The following is a 17,174-nucleotide window of genomic DNA, read 5'->3' on the forward strand; positions in this document are numbered from 1 at the left end:
AAGTCTTTGGTACACTCAGATATTTTCTCTTCCTTTTTTATTAAGAAGAAGATGTCCACAATATGGCCTTCCTTTTTATTATGATCACGACCCCTAAATTGATTTTTGTTACCCACAATTTGAAAATTACTCTTCTAGGTTATGTTCCTGGAATTTTTGAATGACATGATAAAAATGAAACTTTCTGGATTTTGTTACATGTTAGTATATATTCACTATCAAGACAGTGGGTGTGATGTGATTTTTACTACTCTGTTCGGGGGCATTTGGAAATGAGGGGGCTGTTTGCCGTCCCAGTGACTAGGGAGGGCTTTGGGCATTCAGTACCTGGGGTCCAGAGTGGTAAGTGTCCTCAAACGTACAGGACATCCCTGTACAAGCAAATATTATTCTGTCTGGAATGTGCTAAGTGTTTCTGTTGAAAAACTGGGTCTGATTATGGGATCTTCTGCCATGTCCTTACTGCCTGCTGTTTAGCGCTGACGCTGACATCAGAGGCATGGGGTGCGATGGAAGGAACAGAGGGCTCCGAGTCCAGATCTGAGTGTGAATCTTGCTACTTACCCAGCTGTCTTCTGTCCTTGCAGAACTTACCTGCTCTCTTGGTAGGGCTCAGTTTTCTGACCTGGCAAATGGAGGTGATAGTACGTACTTCTGAGAGTTTGCATTGGGAAATAAGATTATGAATGTAGTGTTTACACAGTACAGTGCCTAGCACATAAGTGCCTGCTAGGAATAATTACTACATTATGAATTCGTATCACTGAATTTATTCATTTGTTTGGTTAAAGTCATTTTCTCAGGTAGAGAAATACATATCTTACTTAAATCTTGCTTTCATTTCTTTGTGAAGAAAAAAGAAAAACCTTATGTGGCTCCTGGGTTACTAGGGCATAAGATACAAGGATGGAGAATATTTGGGCTTGGAGCGTGTCTCATTCTAACTTGTCTCCCCTTGACTTGTTTCCTGTTACCGTAGTAATCTCAGCAGTCCACGTGGATGCCATGGAGCCAGCCACACCAGCATCGCAAGCCCAGAAACCTCCAAACTCGGAGTGGCTGGTCAGGACCTCTGCCACAGAGAAAGCCACTGACTCGGCCGCAGCTACGTTTTTTAAAATGCCACAGGAGAAGAGCCCTGGATGCAGCTAGAGGGCAGGACCTCACCCACCAGGAGCCAGTGGGCTGTTGTGAAGTGAACAGGAGGTTTTGTGTTGAGTGGTCTTGCATATTTTAATAGATACCCCCAGTCTGTTTATCACCAGGTCTGGCTCCTTCCTCTTCCAACAAAGCAGTGGACTCTTTCTCTCAGAAAATCATACTGTGGAAATCTGTTTTTTTAAAAAAAGTTAGTGAAGTATTAGGGCAGCAGTTTTTTTAAAAGCCATCCATCCTATACGATATTTGTTACACTGCTGTTGCGGTCTCAACAGTTAGCGCCAGCGTAGTGTGCGGAGCTGTTCCTTTTTTGCAGGTGTGTCTTTTTTCTTGAAAAACTAGTAACTGCTTTTACATACTTTTTGTGCAGAGCTTTTAATATCATCTGAGGAAGGGCTGCCTTTGCAGTCAGCCCCAGACAGTCGGGTGCCAAGTTGGGGCCTGTGTGTGGGGTCGTGTTTGCAGGAGGCGAGGCTTGCCTTTGAGCCTGGCCTTGAGTCACCCGGAGTGTCAGTGAGGTAAATCCGCCACGGTCTCAATTCGGAGCCTCAGAAGCGACACCAGCAGCGTGGGACTTCCTGTGGACGGCCTCGCGGGATCGCCGGCAGCTGCCTTGGGCTTTGCCTCATCTCCAAAGTTCGCGTTCTAGCAGACGAGGACTCCACACGTGCTCTCACACACACTGCTGTAACGAAGAAGGTGGTTCACCGGACAGAAAAGCTGAAATGGCGGATTGGGTCTCAGCGTTTCATGTTGCCGTGTAAGCCTTTATATACCGACTGGGATTTTATTGTTAGTTTATAGGTCAGTAACCTGCAGCAGAAATTCACTCTGTTATAATAATGGCTTCTTGGGGTTGCTCTTTGGGGAGGAAAATGTCTTTGACGTGCCTGTCTCCTAGGTGTGTTCACGGCAGCTCAGCTGCGGGCAGAGTCGCACGCAGCCGTGCCTGAGGTTGGGTGCTCTGTTGTCAAAATGGGGAGTCGGTGGCTGCCCGGGGCTGCTGGAGAAAAGCCGAAGTTTTATCATGGGTGTCTCATTCAGGGGCCTGGGTGATAGTAGGGTTCTTTTTTGGTACAAATTAGATACATTTACTCTGAAATGTACAGAAGCTGTTCTCTAAGTGCCCACTCTTATGGTGATTAACGTTCCAGAGGAACTCCTGGCCTCGCACCTGGGTAGTGTGTGTGCTTAAAACTAGGTGCGGGGTGGGGCGGAGCCTCCTCTCCCAGAAGGGCGCGTGTCCCCTTTTCTCACCCAGAGCGTGATGGTGGGCTGCTTTACCGTCTTCCCTTTGAAAGTGGTAGTCCTCGGTGGTAGCTCCAGAATTCCTTGTCTGTGGGGTTGGTGTGAATCCAGTTGCAGAGGGAGACTTAAGCTAAGTTTATGTGGCACTTTATGTAAGACTGAGAATGTGTCAGTCGTCCCTAACGAGGAATATGGTGGTGGGCGGGGTGGGGCAGGTGGGAATTGTGGGCCGAGGAGCAGTGCTGCCGCCCGCGGGGTGTCCTGGGAGCCTCCAGAGTTCTCACCGGGCAGTGAGTGCGCCGCCCTTCCCAATGGGCCGCACCCACAGACGCGGAGAAGGCTAATCTGAATGTAAGGCGGCGCTTCCGAGTTGTTGGGTGAGGAAGGCAGGTCCTGTTGTCACCTACACGTTCCTGCCTGGTCCCCATAGTGGTGTCCTGAGCACACATTTCTAACGTACTTTGTTGGATTTGGGGGAGAAACCCGTGGACACACTTTTACTTTCTTTTAAATAAAGCCACGGGGCTTACAAGAAAGCCCCGTGGCTCATGCTGAGATTGGTCCTGTGACATAGACTCTTTTGGCCTCCGTAGTTCGGTGGACTCTGTCCTTCGTGGGATGTGGCCCGACAGTTTTTTTTCTACCCTTTTTTAACCTGATTGAAAGTAGTTATATACACCATGGTGCATTTTAGACATCTCTGTGGTGCACAGGCAGATGACATATAATGTCATAAATGAAGAAGAGTCTGTTACCTTTCAACAAAAGAGACAATTTCAAAGTCTGGTTTTGTTATATGTTAAAAAATCTCTAACAGCATTACCTCCTTTGAGGGTAACCCTGGGGCTTCCAAGTGTTCGATCTGCTCTAAAGTAGCACCTGAAGCTGAGTTCCACGGCGCCCATGCACTTACGGGTTTGGACTCACCGCAGCCGGCTGGCAGCCTGCCTCCCTGAATCCTGGCCGTGTATCTTCTACAGCAGGCAGAAGTCGGGACGTTATCTTCAGTTGTCATTCATAAAAGTTAATTTGGCGTGTGAGTTTCAGGGAGTTTGATACCATTTTTTAGACGCAGTATTTTAAAGGAGCAACTTCATTTGTATCAAAAAACACTTGTGTTTTGGTAAGAACTGTTCAGAAGAGGAAAGTAGTAGCTGTTGACATGGTGCCAATTTGGGAGGGAGAGAATATGGTCTTTATTGACTGGTGCGTGTGTTTTAAACTTGAATTCTTTAGAAATCAAACACTGTGGAAAATTGCAGATGGCACTGTTTTGCTGGGCTCTGACACAGGCTGCAGACAGGCCATTTGGGCAGCAAATGACCAAAGCTGAAATCGGTCCAGTCACTGCTTACAGCATCCTTTGCTAAGTAAAACTCCACACCTAGCACGGATGATTAAGCTATGTATGAATCCCAGATAGATTAACCTCACACAACTTTTCATTGTGGAATCGGAAGCACAATTGAGCCCAGAGCAGCGGGAGTCCTGTCGCTGGGCTGTCATTGTCAATGTGATGGTCTCTCCACTCTGGGCTCCAGGCGAAGCTCCTGGTGACGCATGATTTGTTTCAGGTCTTCGCTGTATTTTGACTTCGTGGCTGTGCTTCTGAGCCACACACTTTCTGTTTCCCGGGCTGTGTAAAAATCTCAGCGTTAGAAGCCACAGTCAGTATTTGTATGTCTGGCGAACCCGCTCTGAGCTGGGATGAGAGCAGAGGGGCTCACTCCAGCAGCGGTGGCTGCAGTCACTTCAGTGGTATGGCTTGCAGGATGTGTCGTGGCTTATGGGGTGGCAGGAGGGACGATAGAAGCGGTTTGCGCTTGCTGTCAGCTGCCTCCTTTGTTAACGCCTGAGCTGTCCATTTCACTTGTCAGTATTTCCTTATCTCCCACGCCAGTCAGGACAGGTAGTGAACACTGGCACAGAGGGAAACGGAGAGGAAACCGGTGGGTTCTGCTGTTAGCACTGACCACAGGGCGGTCCGGAGGTGCTTCCGCCTGCATTAGGGTCACAACAGATGAGTGTCAACTGCCTGTGAACAGCAGGACTGAAAAGAAACAAGGAGAATGAGTGATGTTGCTTAGGGTATGGATTACAAGGTTTTTAACAAACCCAGCAAAACAGACTTATGGCCAAAAGAAGACAATTTTCTGCCACTGCAGACAAACACAGGCACTTGGTAAAACTGCCAGCTTTTGGAAATAAAAATATTTAAAGCACAGTATTGAAGAATGGGGCAAACCCTGAAGATGTTCACCAAGGAAAACAATCTTGGCAAAGTCCGGAAGTGAGAAGGCAAGAGAGAGAGGTGGAGGTGCTGGGGTGCGTGGACCAACAGCATCAGCACGCTCTCGGCCCCCAGCCCTACGGGGTCTGAAGTCTGAGGGGGGGGCCCGGCAATCTGTGACGAGCCCCCCAGGGACTCGGGTGCACGCCGATGTTTGAGAACCACGGGCTTCTGTGTAGTTAAAAAGGACTGTTTTAATAGGCTGTATCCCTGAGCTGCTGTCTTCCATTTCCTTCTGTAAGAGATGTTTTGTGTATGATGTTTGCAAAGATTGTCATGTCTTTATTCCCCACACCCTTCCCCTCTGCTCCTGAAAGATTACCTGGAAATTTAGAAAGGACAATGTGGAGAAAATGCCATCGAGGCCGAATTTAAGTGGATGGGAATGTTTTAAAATGGATTAAAATGTAACAATGAACTTTTAGTCTGTGAGTGCTAGTCATTGTTCACTTCTAACAGTAAGACATTTGTGTAAGAGATTGCCATTCGTGATTTTATGGTATTTGTTCGTTACATCATAGTCTCATGCGAAAATGTTATGAATGATGAAGGCTTTGAAGCATAACTCACAAATATGAAAAAATATTAGAAGAAAAACTACCCTACATACACAGTTTTTGAGGCAAATACCTGTTGAGTGATTGGTAATCTTTTGCTAGGACTTAATTCCAGTGCTTCACGCAGTAAAATCCCGTTTTCAGTTGCCCACTTGCTCGTGTCCTTGTTCAACATTTCCAGCAGCGCTTCCGCGGGGGTTGGGGAGCCGCAGCGACAGCGTGTTACTCAGCACTTCCGAACACGGGACTCTAACCTTACAAAGTTTTGAACTGAAATCACGACCACTCTTTTCCTTCAGATTTTATTTGTGTGAATTGGACAGGGCCCTAACTGACTACTAAATAAAGCCCAGGGAAAATAAGTGGCTACAGGAGTACTCTAGTATCATTTCCTCAGACACTTTTGTGGTTTTGCGCCCGGGTCTTAATTTGTAAAGGTGACTGGTGATGACGTGAAGAGGTAAATGCCACTGAAAGAAAAGTGTAATGTTAACAGTTTCCCGAGAAACACGGGGCAGCCCTTGCCACACAGGCCAGCAGGATGAGCACCAGGGCTGGGTCAGGAGGCAGCAGACCAGGAGCTAGTGACAGGTGTAGGCCAGAGAGCTGCTGTCGGGTTTTCCTCCTGAAGGGCAAGGCCAGAGGACGAGCCGCTCAGGAGGGCTAGTTTGAGTAATTCTGGGTCCTTCGGATTATAGCATTCTTTCCAGTTGCTTGGTACCTGGCCCAGGGATGTTTGCTTCCTGGGATATACAGGCCAGGTGGAGGAGGTATGCCTCCATTGTACCTGGAAAGTTTGTACATCAGAAGCATGCTGCTGGCTAAATCTATTGCTCCAAGACTTGGCAAGCTCTGGGAGTGTAGTCCTCCCAGCCAGAAAGGTTTCTTAGGGTGTCAAAGTGTAGTCATTTACAGAAAATTAAAAACGTGATTAACTTACATATTTATCTCTTATTTCAATTTCGCAGTTCTTTTATAGTACCACCTGATTTTTTTAATCTCCAAACCATTGAAAAGTACCTTTAGCCAAGAATGTTACTAGATATTACCAAGGTGTGGGAATATAAAAAGATTAAGATATAAATTATGGAAATTGGTGTATTCATCCTGTAGAAGTCAGTTCTGACCCTGCAGATCTCTCATTCAAGTGATTTTTAATTGAAAAAGGAAAGAAAATATCAGAGAGCTAAAAAGTGGCCTTGGTAACTTTCACTTATTTCTTGTATTTTTCCATGAAAAATTGTGCGTATGCAAATTTCCACCACCCCCAAATCACAGTGACGTTTTGCATTGCTCTCGGTATTTATCTCACTCAACCTCCCACCTGCGGTTGGCAGCCATTGAAAACTGTGCCATTTAAAATATTTCTCCCTGCTCCTCTGAACCTCAGCAGCTCCCCTCCCCCTTCCCTGCAGACGATGGAACACTACAGACAGGTGTCCCCGCTTACCCACCTTCACACGTACCCTTCCTCACCTTTCCCTGTGGGTGCCTGCCCTGCTCAAGATGAGTCCCTTCTCTGATGGCCTCGGTCCCCCTCTCTCGACCAGAGAGGTGCCTTGCTCAGTCTGGCTACAGCTTCTCACCGCAGGCACATACAGCTCTGTATTTAAACACTCCTAAAGAGTCTATCTTCAAATGAAAATGCCCTTCCTTAACCCTGGAACCCCTGACTACCACCAAAGTATTGCCCTCACTGGCACGTTCTGTCCCGTAGTTTTCAACCCACAGACACAGTGGTGTTTACCCCTGGCTGCACGTTAGGGCTCCCTGGAAGGTTTTAAACATCGAGTTTGCCCAGCCGAATCACAGCTCAGTTACATCGGGATGGGGAGGGGAAACAGGCTCAGTCGTGTTCGAGCAGTGAGATGAGACCGGCAGGCGCACACTCCAACCCGGCCGCTGCCCTCACCGCCGTAACTGGTGCCTGCTGGGCTCACCAGTGCCTCTAATTGTCAAGTTTTGGTCCTTAGGCTGAACTTCATGGCTTGATGCTGTATAACCATTTTCTTCTTGGTATTCTTTCTTTTCTGACCCTGCTGTCTCTGATTTTTCCCCTCCTTTGCTCTTTGTCATTCTCCAGAGGTGGGCAGGTTGGTTGGTAGGTCAGTCCCACACACTGAGTGTCTGTTTCTGTCCTTACCTCCAACACTTCAGTTAACACCTGTGTGCCGATGAGTTCCTTTGCCAAATCACCCTAATGCACAGGCTTAGAGCAAAACATTTACCTTCATTAATAATGACTGTAAGTTTCTAGGAACACATACTTAAGGTCTCTGCTCCTTCCTTCACTTCTCCTCGCTTCTCCCTGCCCATCGAGGTAGAATTGCTAAGCATGTTCAGTTCTAAGATGGACCCCCCTATTTATTAGCGGATGGAGCTCCTATTCATGAAAAGTTAGGCTCGAACTGTGGTGCCTCTTCGGCTTTCTCCTTTCTGGGATCTCAAACTGGTAAGGAAGCCTGGGCCCACTTCTGCATGCATGGACGCCACCCCCCCCCCCCCCCCGCCGCATCCAGTGCTTTCTTTGGATTCTCTCTGCTGCTGGTAGGATTTTGGTTTGCACTTAGGTGGTAAGACAGACCCATTTCCTCACCACTTTTTGACCTTGGATACCACATTGGATCTTCACCAGAGAACTTTATACTGGGGTTTCAGGTACTACAGTGCTAATTACCTGTACTAACAATGAAGTGGAACTTGATCTTTTACTTTACCACCGTCACTGCATGCTATCTCAGGAACTGTAGGTTGGGGTCCCCCTCTCACCAGAAGGGACCTTGTGTCTTGTGTGTTCCTGGCTTCTTCGAATCACTAGTTTCTGATTCAAAATCTGGGGTAGAAGGATCTGATTAGTAGTCATGTGCCTAAGCTGTAGCTGTAGAAAGTGAGAATGAGGTTATTGGGAATGTTTTCTCAGGACGAGTGAGACATAAGGGGGCAGTTTAGATGCCAGACCCCTGAAGGGAATAACAAGGGCCCACTAGAGCCATTGCCCTGTTCACCAATTCAAAAAAAATCATTGCTCGGGTGTTCACTAAACCAGTGTCCTCAGAGCTCTCGTGGGAGAGAGGGCGGCTGCCCCAAAGCAGGGTCATCTGAGGTTCCTTAAACTCTTGAAATGAGTAGGAATCCTTCTCAGAGCCACTAACAACAACAAAAACAACTACTTACTGAGCAATTATTGTGAGCCATGATGTAATCTCACATGATCTCAAGTAATCTCGTTCAGTCCTTGATGACTCTAAGGTAAGATACTTTTACCTCTGTTGTAAAGCAATGAAATATGCCTATGGTTGCACATTAACTTGCTCAAAGTCACATAGCTAATCATTGTCAGCCGGGATTCAGTCTATCTGATGCTAGAGTTTCCATTGCCAGCCAATGTCCTGTGCTGCCCCTTTTCAATAGAAATGGACTGTTGGGCTGTGTGTGTCTGAAAATGGTGTATGTGTGTCCATAGGAAAAATTCCTATAATTGTTGGGCTAAAAGCTGGAATACGCCTCTACAACTTTGATAGATGTTGCCACCCTTCCCTTCATAGTTTGCACTAATTTACATGATGTGTGAAATTGCCTACTTAACCACATGCTTGCCATTATAGTGTATCAAACTTTATTATTTTTAATAAGTAAAAATTCTATCTCATTACAAGTGAGACAGCCTATTTTCATATGCTTAAGAGTCATTTGTATTTTGTCTTCTATGAAATATCTGTTAGTTTTCTTTGCCTATATTTGTATTAGATTGCTGATCTATTCCTTTTTTATTTGAGGGGCTCTTTTTTGATGAGATAAATTAGCCTTCATCTGGGTAGAGTTACGAATATCTTTACCACGACCTCATCTGTATTTGCTTCGGCGCTATTGTCACGAAGACAGATTTTATACCTTACAAGATGAATCTAGCAATCTTCTCTTTTGTGGCTTCTGGGTTTTCCGACATATTTAGAAATGCCTTCTCCACGCTTAAGTTATTAATTTTGTTTCCTTTTTTATAGCACACTTAGAGTTTTATTTTTTTAAATTTATTTTTAAATTTTGCCACATGATGCTGATTGTTCCTATGCAAGAACATGGTGTATCTTGCCATTCAGGTCTTGTTTTATGTTTCTCATTAGCATTTTCAAGTTTTTACAAATAATATTTCCTAAGTTTATTTCTAAGTATTTCATATACTTTCTGCTGCTGCTTTTATAAAATAGGTCTTTCCTTATGCATGTAATTGGACATTGTGTACACAAAGTCTGTTGATCTCTAAAAATTAATTTGGTGGCCATCTAATTTATAAAATTCTTTTTTGTGTGTTTGTAAGTTTTTGGTTGGTCCTTTTCAGTTTCCATGTGAACAATTCGATCACCTCATCTGTAAATTATAATTTTATCCTCTATTTCTTTCTAGTTTCTTTACCTTTAATTTCTTTCTCTTGTCTGATTGCTTTGTCTAAGTTCTGCAGAACAATTTTAAGTGATGGTGATAATAGGTGGATATTGTTCCTGACTTTAATGAAATCGCTTCTCTAGTTTTCAGTTAAGCGCAATGCTATAACAGCCCACCAAATCAACAACAAGCCGGGCTACCCAGCGTCCTTCACTTTCTGCCTCCTGCCCACTTCTCCCTGCTCCTCTACACACTTTATGCGTCGGCCTTACCAAATTACTTGCTGTGCCCTGAACAGACCGTGCTCTTTATACTGGATGGCTCCATCTTCCCTTCACTTAACTCCTGCTCATCCTTCAGGTTCAATATTTTTTAAGTGCTACTCCTGCTCAGTTTGAGTTAGTGACTTCCTTCTTCCAAAAATGCCCTGATATTTTTATTTCAAAGTTTATCACTTTATATTATAATATTTTCTTTCCTAGTCTCTTGCTCAGAAGACCATGAACTTCATGACATCAGGAATGTCTTTACTCAGCTGCTAGCAGAGTGCTTGGCATAAAATGAGTTCTATATGTATCTAAATGAAGGTATGTTTAGAAAGGCCAAGATTTAAGACAGCTATTTTGCTAGCAGTTCTGTGAGGTATTTAGCAACAGTCTGAACATATGAGATGTTCAAGACTTTCCATCACTACCATTAACAACTCAAAGCACCTGTCCTGGCTTATTGATCAGTTTTGCTTTGGCACACAAAGGATAGTACCTTTATATGGTCATAGGTTTGAAAGATTTCATTGACTTTTGCTCTCGTCACTTTCAAAAACAAGAAGAGGTTGTTTTAAGAGGATGCCACAGAAATTGCCTGCCTTCATTCAATGCTGGAAACCCAGGGGAGAGGTGAGTCCATTCACAGTTCCTCTGATAGAGAATCAGCCCTCCAGGAGCAACAGGTAAATGGAGTAGAAGGGTGTTCCTAGGTACCTGGCCCAGGGCTTAGGGGCACATCATTTATGTATAATTCTGTACATTGTGTGAAAAGGAACTTGCACAGCAGAGGCCGCTGGGATGCTGCCTGGGTCTTTGGCCAGCATCTGTCTGATAGGATGATGACCCTCCCTGGAGGGTGTCCTGCTGTGAGAGTAAGCAGCTGCCCATGCATGTCTTTAGCATCCCTACCCCCAACCTCAGAGGGCCTGAGCACCTGTCTGGTCAGTGTGGCATAGAGAAAAATGCTTAGGAGACAGGGAAGTGAGAGGGCCAGAGCCCAGGGGAGAAGGACTCAGGGGCAGAAGCGACTATGAGCACCTGATGCCCACACGAGGCCCAAGGCATGAAGATGATTCCCTGGGGAGAGATGAATCTAGGGAGGTGTAGAGAGGCAGCTTCAAGGCCATTCTAAGATGTTCAAGTTCCACTGCCTCACATTCCTTGAAGGTCATTTGTGAATTAACATAAAACAAATCCAATTCCTGCTAGGACACCTGCTTTTGTTGCAAGATATTAAAAAAATAGCTCATGTTTCCGCACAGATACATCTAGAAATGCATTGGAAAAAGCACTGCTTGTAAGTGCAGTGGAATTGCTGTCCACCTTGGGTAGGCCTGTAAAACACGAGATGCTCAGTACAAGTAGAAAAGAGACCTGCAGGCCAGGCCGCTCCAGCCTGCACCACAGAGACTCTGCAAAGAGTCTGGCTCCTGGGGCAACGCCTACAAGAAGGGGAAAGACGGACAATCCTGGGGCTTTCCAGCAGCTACACAACTGCTCTCTGGGTCCACATGGCCGTAATACTGAGGAGGTTAAATGCTAATAATGAAAAGCCCTGTCTGGGACACAAAGGGTACTGTAGCTCTAGGTATCAGGATATTACTGGTTTGTACCTCCACTTAAAAGACAATAAAGTAGTATTGCTTTCTCTTCACCCTGAAACCTAAGAGGGAACAAAAATTCCCCTTTCCGTTAGAACTGAGATTCTCAAGTGTTTTGTTTCCAATGTCGGGCTGCTTCTGGGGAGAGAGGAACATAAACACGTCCGGTGTTTGATGTGTGTGTGTGTGTACACAAAGAAAGGTTGCTTCTTCCCTCTCACCTCCCCGCTTTACAAGTCTCTGCCTCTTCCTCTGAACTTGTAACTTTCCGAGTTGTGCCAGGGGGCATGCAGTTTCTGGGCTGTCGGTTTTCCAAGGTCATTCTTTGAGATTAGCAGACTGCTGGATGCATCTGTAATAAGTCAGACAAGGGTGTTTTCTGGCTGACTTGATAGGCTCTTCCCCTCTGATCTGAACTTGCTGAGGAAGTTTCTGTGCATCCTGTAGCCTGTTTAATGTCTGTAAATTCCCAAAAGAAAATGAAAGCAGAGTTGAATAATTCCTGGTGCCTGCTCCTTATCCCCTCCCTGCCTGTCCTTTGGCGACATGTCTGGAGGAGTTGATGCAGAGACGAACAGTGGCCCGTGGGCCGGGGCTCTGAGAAAGAGGTTATCCGAGGATGAAATGCGAACCGTATCACATTGATTTTCCCTTTGGGGGGCCCGGATATCACATCCTTCCATTTCCCTCTAGTCCCTGCCTGCCATCGACAGGAACGCATTAACAGGGAATAATCAATGGCACTCTGTCCTGAAAATAAAAGGCTTGTCATGTCCCTCCATTTGGTGGAATGGATGTGGGACCAGGGGTCACGTGGCCAGCTTCCATCAGTCTCCTGAGACAGGTGCCAACTCAGACGCGCTTGCCATCCGCAGGGCTGCAGCCCTCAGCCAGGTGGCTGCAGACTCTCCGTGGGCATCAAGGAAAACAAGACTTCAATTTCTTTGAACTCTTGTGTCAGGAGCTTGGCTACCGATCAAACGTGGCAGCTTAGGGGTGGCTTTCCTGAACTTTAATTTCTGGGTTACGTCATGGGTTGATGTTCCTTAATGTGATGGATGCTGTGCTTGCACTCAGAACGAGGTTCTGTGCTGGCCGTTGTGTGGTAGAATTACAGAGTCAGTAGTGAACGGGATTTGCATCTGAGGTCCAGCCCTGTCTGATGTGTGAACCTGCTACAGTTTTCCTGGTAAACCCAGTGGTTGCCTGGACCCTTCTGCCTCCCAGTGTTGCTCATCCTTGTCAGAAAGCTCAATTCTTAGAAAGCATTTTTTTAAACTAACCACAATCTCGTTTCCACCTCTTCCACTTTAGATCCATTCCCACTTGGTTCCGGTTTCCATTCCCTAATTTCTTCCCGTTCACAATCCTGCTAAGTCCTGTTAGATCAAATCCTCATTTGTGGTTTACTCATCAGAACCTCTGGCTTGGACGCATGGAACTTTATCATTTAGTATTTATTTCTCATTTGATCCAACCATATTTGTTGCAAAAAACAAACAAGAATTTGTGTAAAAATGCTTAGTGAAGTGTCATTCATTTATCTAGGCTGCAGTTTGTTATAAAAGCTCTAGTCCTCATCTTCTACAATCTTCTATTATCCTGGTTGCCTCCGAGATTCCTGAAAATAATTTCACAATCCCGTTTGAAAGGGTTATCAGCATCCTGGAAAGTAATTCATTGAGGTAAGTGACTAATTCATTAGAGTAGCTAGGGAACAGGTGCACTTTTTATAATCTCTTCACTCCGGGCTTTTATTCTCTCTTATCGACATTTATGCTACCCATGTTTTGGTAAAAGATTTTATTTGACAGAAAAGAAGGGAGCAAATTAGTGGTGTACAAGTTCTGCCTTCTTTCTGATACAGATCACGGCCGTGCCTCAACAGTGGCCCACGTCACCTCTTACTTTCGACTTGCCCTAAACTTAACGTTAAAAAGTAGAAGCCGTTTGTGACGCCTGTGGCTCTCTCTGTAAGTCTCAACTCCTTGCTGGCTCCACCTTCCGATACTCTAACCAGCACCCATCCTGTTTATTACAGTCTCTTTTTTTTGGAATTTTTAAAAATCTATTTTATTGATTATGTCATTACAGTTCTATTCCCCCCTTCATTCCCCTCCACCCTGCACACCCCTCCCCCACCATTCCCCCCTTTAGTTCATGAACACGTGTCTCAAGTTCTCTAAATTCTATATTTCCCCTACTATTCTTGCCCTCCCCCTATCTATTTTCTACCTACCGTCTATGATACTTATTTTCTGTACCTTCTCCCCCCTTCTCCTCCTCCCACTTCCCTGTTGCTAACCCTCCATGAGATCTTCATTTCTATGGTTCTGCTCCTGTTCTAGCTGTCCTCTTAGTTTGTTTTTGTTTTAGGTGTGGTTCTTAGTAACTGTGAGTTTGCTATCCTTTCACTGTTCATCTTTTTTAGCCTCTTTTTCTTCCATAAGTCCCTTTAACATTTCATATAATAATGACTTGGTGATGATGAACTCCTTGAATTTGATCTTATCTGAGAAGCACTTTATCTGTCCTTCCATTCTAAATGAAAGCTTTGCCGGGTAGAGCAATCTTGGATGTAGGTCTTTGGATTTCGTGACTTGGAATACTTCTTTCCAGCCCCTTCTTGCCTGTAAGGTCTCTTTTGAGAAATCCACTGACAGTCTGATGGGAACTCCTTTGTAGGTGACTGTCCCCTTAGCTCTTGCTGCTTCTAGAATTCTCTCTTTCATTTTAATCTTGGCTAATGTAATTATGATGTGCCTTAGTGTGTTCCTTCTTGGGTCCAGCTTCTTTGGGACTCTCTGAGCTTCCTGGATTTCCTGGAAGTCTATTTCCGTTGCCAGATTGGGGAAGTTTTCCTTTATTATTTGTTCAAAATAAGTTTTCCACTCGTGGCTTTTCCTCTTCCCCTTCTGGTACCCCTATAATTCGGATATTGGAACGTTTAAAGATATCCTGGAGGTTCGTAAGCCTCTCCTCATTTTTTTGAATTCTTGTTTCTTCATCCTTTTCTGTTTGGTCATTTTTTCCCCTCTTTCTGGTCCACTCCTTTGATTTGAGTCTGTTTCCTTTCCATTACTGTTGGTTTCCTGTGCATTTTTATTCGTTGACTCTGGCCCCACAGGCATGTGTGAGCGTTTGAGAGTTTCCTGATCACGACGGACCCTCCTCATGCTAGGGAATCCTCACTAATGTGGCAGAACCTTCCAAAATAAATACACAGTTTTGATGATCAAAGTAAGTTATACATATTGCATACTTTAAAAGTTTAAAGAAGTAGAAATGTTTTAAAATCACATAATCTTATGACCCCACAACAGCTATTCATTGGCATTTTAATATAATTCATCTAGACATTACTCTACATGTATTTTGAAATTCATGTGCATATAGTAATAGCACTGTGCACCAAACACTTTGCGGTAGACATGTTACATGCCCCCATTATCATAAATCCTTTAAAAGTGCATTATTTAAAGCGAGTGCATAATATTGCACACATGCAATACTTAGTGCTTCTATCATGGATCAGTGAAGTTATTCCAGGAAATTTTTCAAAATAAAAAACCCCGTGTGAGGTTACAGGGGCGCAGTCCCCAAGACTGCCCCCATTCCTGATACCCGCTGCGAGATTAGGGAGCGGTGCACACAACCAGGCTTGCCAGTGGCACCAGCTGTGAGTTAAGGGATTCCCGAACTCTCCTTGAGCTTCAAGAACTCACTAGAACTCCCGGGTAACTCGTGTGTAGCTCCTCTACTCATGGCTGTGCTTTGCTGCAGTTAAATGTGCGGAGGAAAGTCGGCCAAGGAGAGAGACACATGGGGGGAGGTCAGGAATTTGCCAGCCAGGGGGCTTCCAGTTCTATTCTTGTGGAGTCACAGACAGTGTGACTTTCCTGACAGTGATGTGTGACAATGTGCGCCAAATATTGCCAGCCAGGGGCGCTCACCTGAGCCTTGGGTCCAGGTTTTTTACTGGGGCTCCATGGCCTGCTGCCTGTGGGGCTGGTCTTTAGTCTCCAGCCCCTCCAGACACAGAGTGGATACCACACTGACAAAGCCCCTCATCATCAGTCACGGTGCTAGGCTGTCCAGTGGCCAAGGCCACCAGGCAAACAAAGACACTACTCAAGCAGGACATTCCCAGAGCCCAGGGATGACGTCTGGTAGCTGAGGGCAAAGGCTGGGCCGCCCGATGGGTAAGGTGGACTCTCCACTGTACATCCCATGATGGATATCTTTGTGCCTAAGCCCCATTCATTTTGGGGGCTATTTGTGTAGGGCGAATTCCCAGAAGTAGAATTACTGGATTAAAGAATATGAACATTTTCAAGACTCTTGGTACATGTCAGAATGCCTTCCAAAGCGTGTACCAGTTTACACTCTACTCCTCCCCAGCACCCACCCAGCAGTGCTTCCGAGTATTTGCTTCATCACCCCCTTACTTACGATGGGTATTGCCATTTTTTAAATTTTTGGCAATTTGATAGACACAAATAGAATTGCGTGGTTTTCATTTGTATTTCCATGGTTGCTAATAAGGGCATATACCCATATGTTTATTTTTAAAGCTTGTATTATGCAGATTTTGAGTGCCCACAGAAGCTTACAGAGAGCTTAATGAACCCCCCCGTGCCCATCCCAGCAGCGCACGGGCCTCAGAGAACTCCCCCTTATCCATAACTCTGCCTTCTCTTGTTCCCGTGGTCGTCTGAAGAAAATCTCCTAGACGTACCGTTTTTCTTTAATATTTCAGTATGGAGCCCTCAGAGCCAAGGACTCCTTGCTGGAAGCCCACCAATACAATCATCATACTTTAAAAATTGACAATAATTTCTCGGTGTCATCAAATGCCCAGTTGATATTCAAAGTTCTAATTGCATAATTACCAGGAGTTTTTTTTACATTAAGAAAAACCAGGATTCAAGTGAGGTCCAGATATTGAGATGTGCTGATGCAGCTTTGAATCTGGCCCCTGTCCTCCAACTGTCTCTCTCTCTCTCTCTCTCTCTCGCGCTGGCTTTGAAGAAGCAAGTGGCACGGAGCTGTGGGCAGGGTCTAGTTGCAGAGGGTAGATTCTAGCACAAAGCTGAAACCCTTAGTCTGGCAACTACCTGAGGGACCTTGGAAGCTGATTTTTTCTCTTTCAAGCCACCGGTGGGCGCATACCCAGCAGGCGCCTGGATTGCAGCCTGGCGAGACCCACAAGCAGAAAGCTCATGTGCACAGTATGCGGACTCCTGACTTACAGAACGTATAGATGTAAATGTGTGTTGTTTGAAGCTGCTAAGCTGGTGGTAATTACATAAGGGGCATAGAAAATGAACAGTGGGTGTCCGCTAAATCTATGTCGAAGTGATTGAATGAATACAAGAGAAGGCTAGGTGAGGACTGGCCAGACTCTGCTTCTAGCTGAGTGAGTCTTCCCGCCACTGAGTGGAGGGTCGAACCCCATCACCACCACTGTTGCCTCAGAGGTGGTCTTGTGACACGCATCAGTGCTGACTGTTTGGGCAGGCCTCCTGCGCACACTCGGACAGCATCGCTTCACCCCTCACCCCTGCCCCACCCCCGTGACCTTCTCTGCCTGCTCACACCGACCTTAGGATGCCTTTCTGGGGAGATAAGCACCCTCCCGATAACCCTCCTGAGGGACTGGTACCTTCTCAGT

The 17,174-nt window shown here is 45.6% G+C and overlaps 1 protein-coding gene across 4 annotated transcripts in view; it reads left to right on the forward strand.

Annotated features, from left to right (window-relative positions):
• Positions 1-5,619, forward strand: part of GPATCH2L (G-patch domain containing 2 like) — a 54,252-nt gene extending 48,633 nt beyond the window's left edge. For all 4 annotated transcript variants that reach the window (XM_037145226.2, XM_037145225.2, XM_053673269.1 and 1 more), the window contains one exon: positions 980-5,619. In XM_037145226.2, coding sequence (XP_037001121.2) covers positions 980-1,152 — 173 coding nt within the window. In that variant the 3' untranslated portion in view covers positions 1,153-5,619. The remainder of the gene's footprint in view (positions 1-979) is intronic.
• Positions 5,620-17,174: the final 11,555 nt, after the last annotated feature.

Source organism: Artibeus jamaicensis, unplaced genomic scaffold (genome assembly GCF_021234435.1).
Source record: "Artibeus jamaicensis isolate MK-2021 breed Jamaican fruit bat unplaced genomic scaffold, CSHL_Jam_final contig_851, whole genome shotgun sequence".
Taxonomy (NCBI): Eukaryota; Metazoa; Chordata; class Mammalia; order Chiroptera; family Phyllostomidae; genus Artibeus; species Artibeus jamaicensis.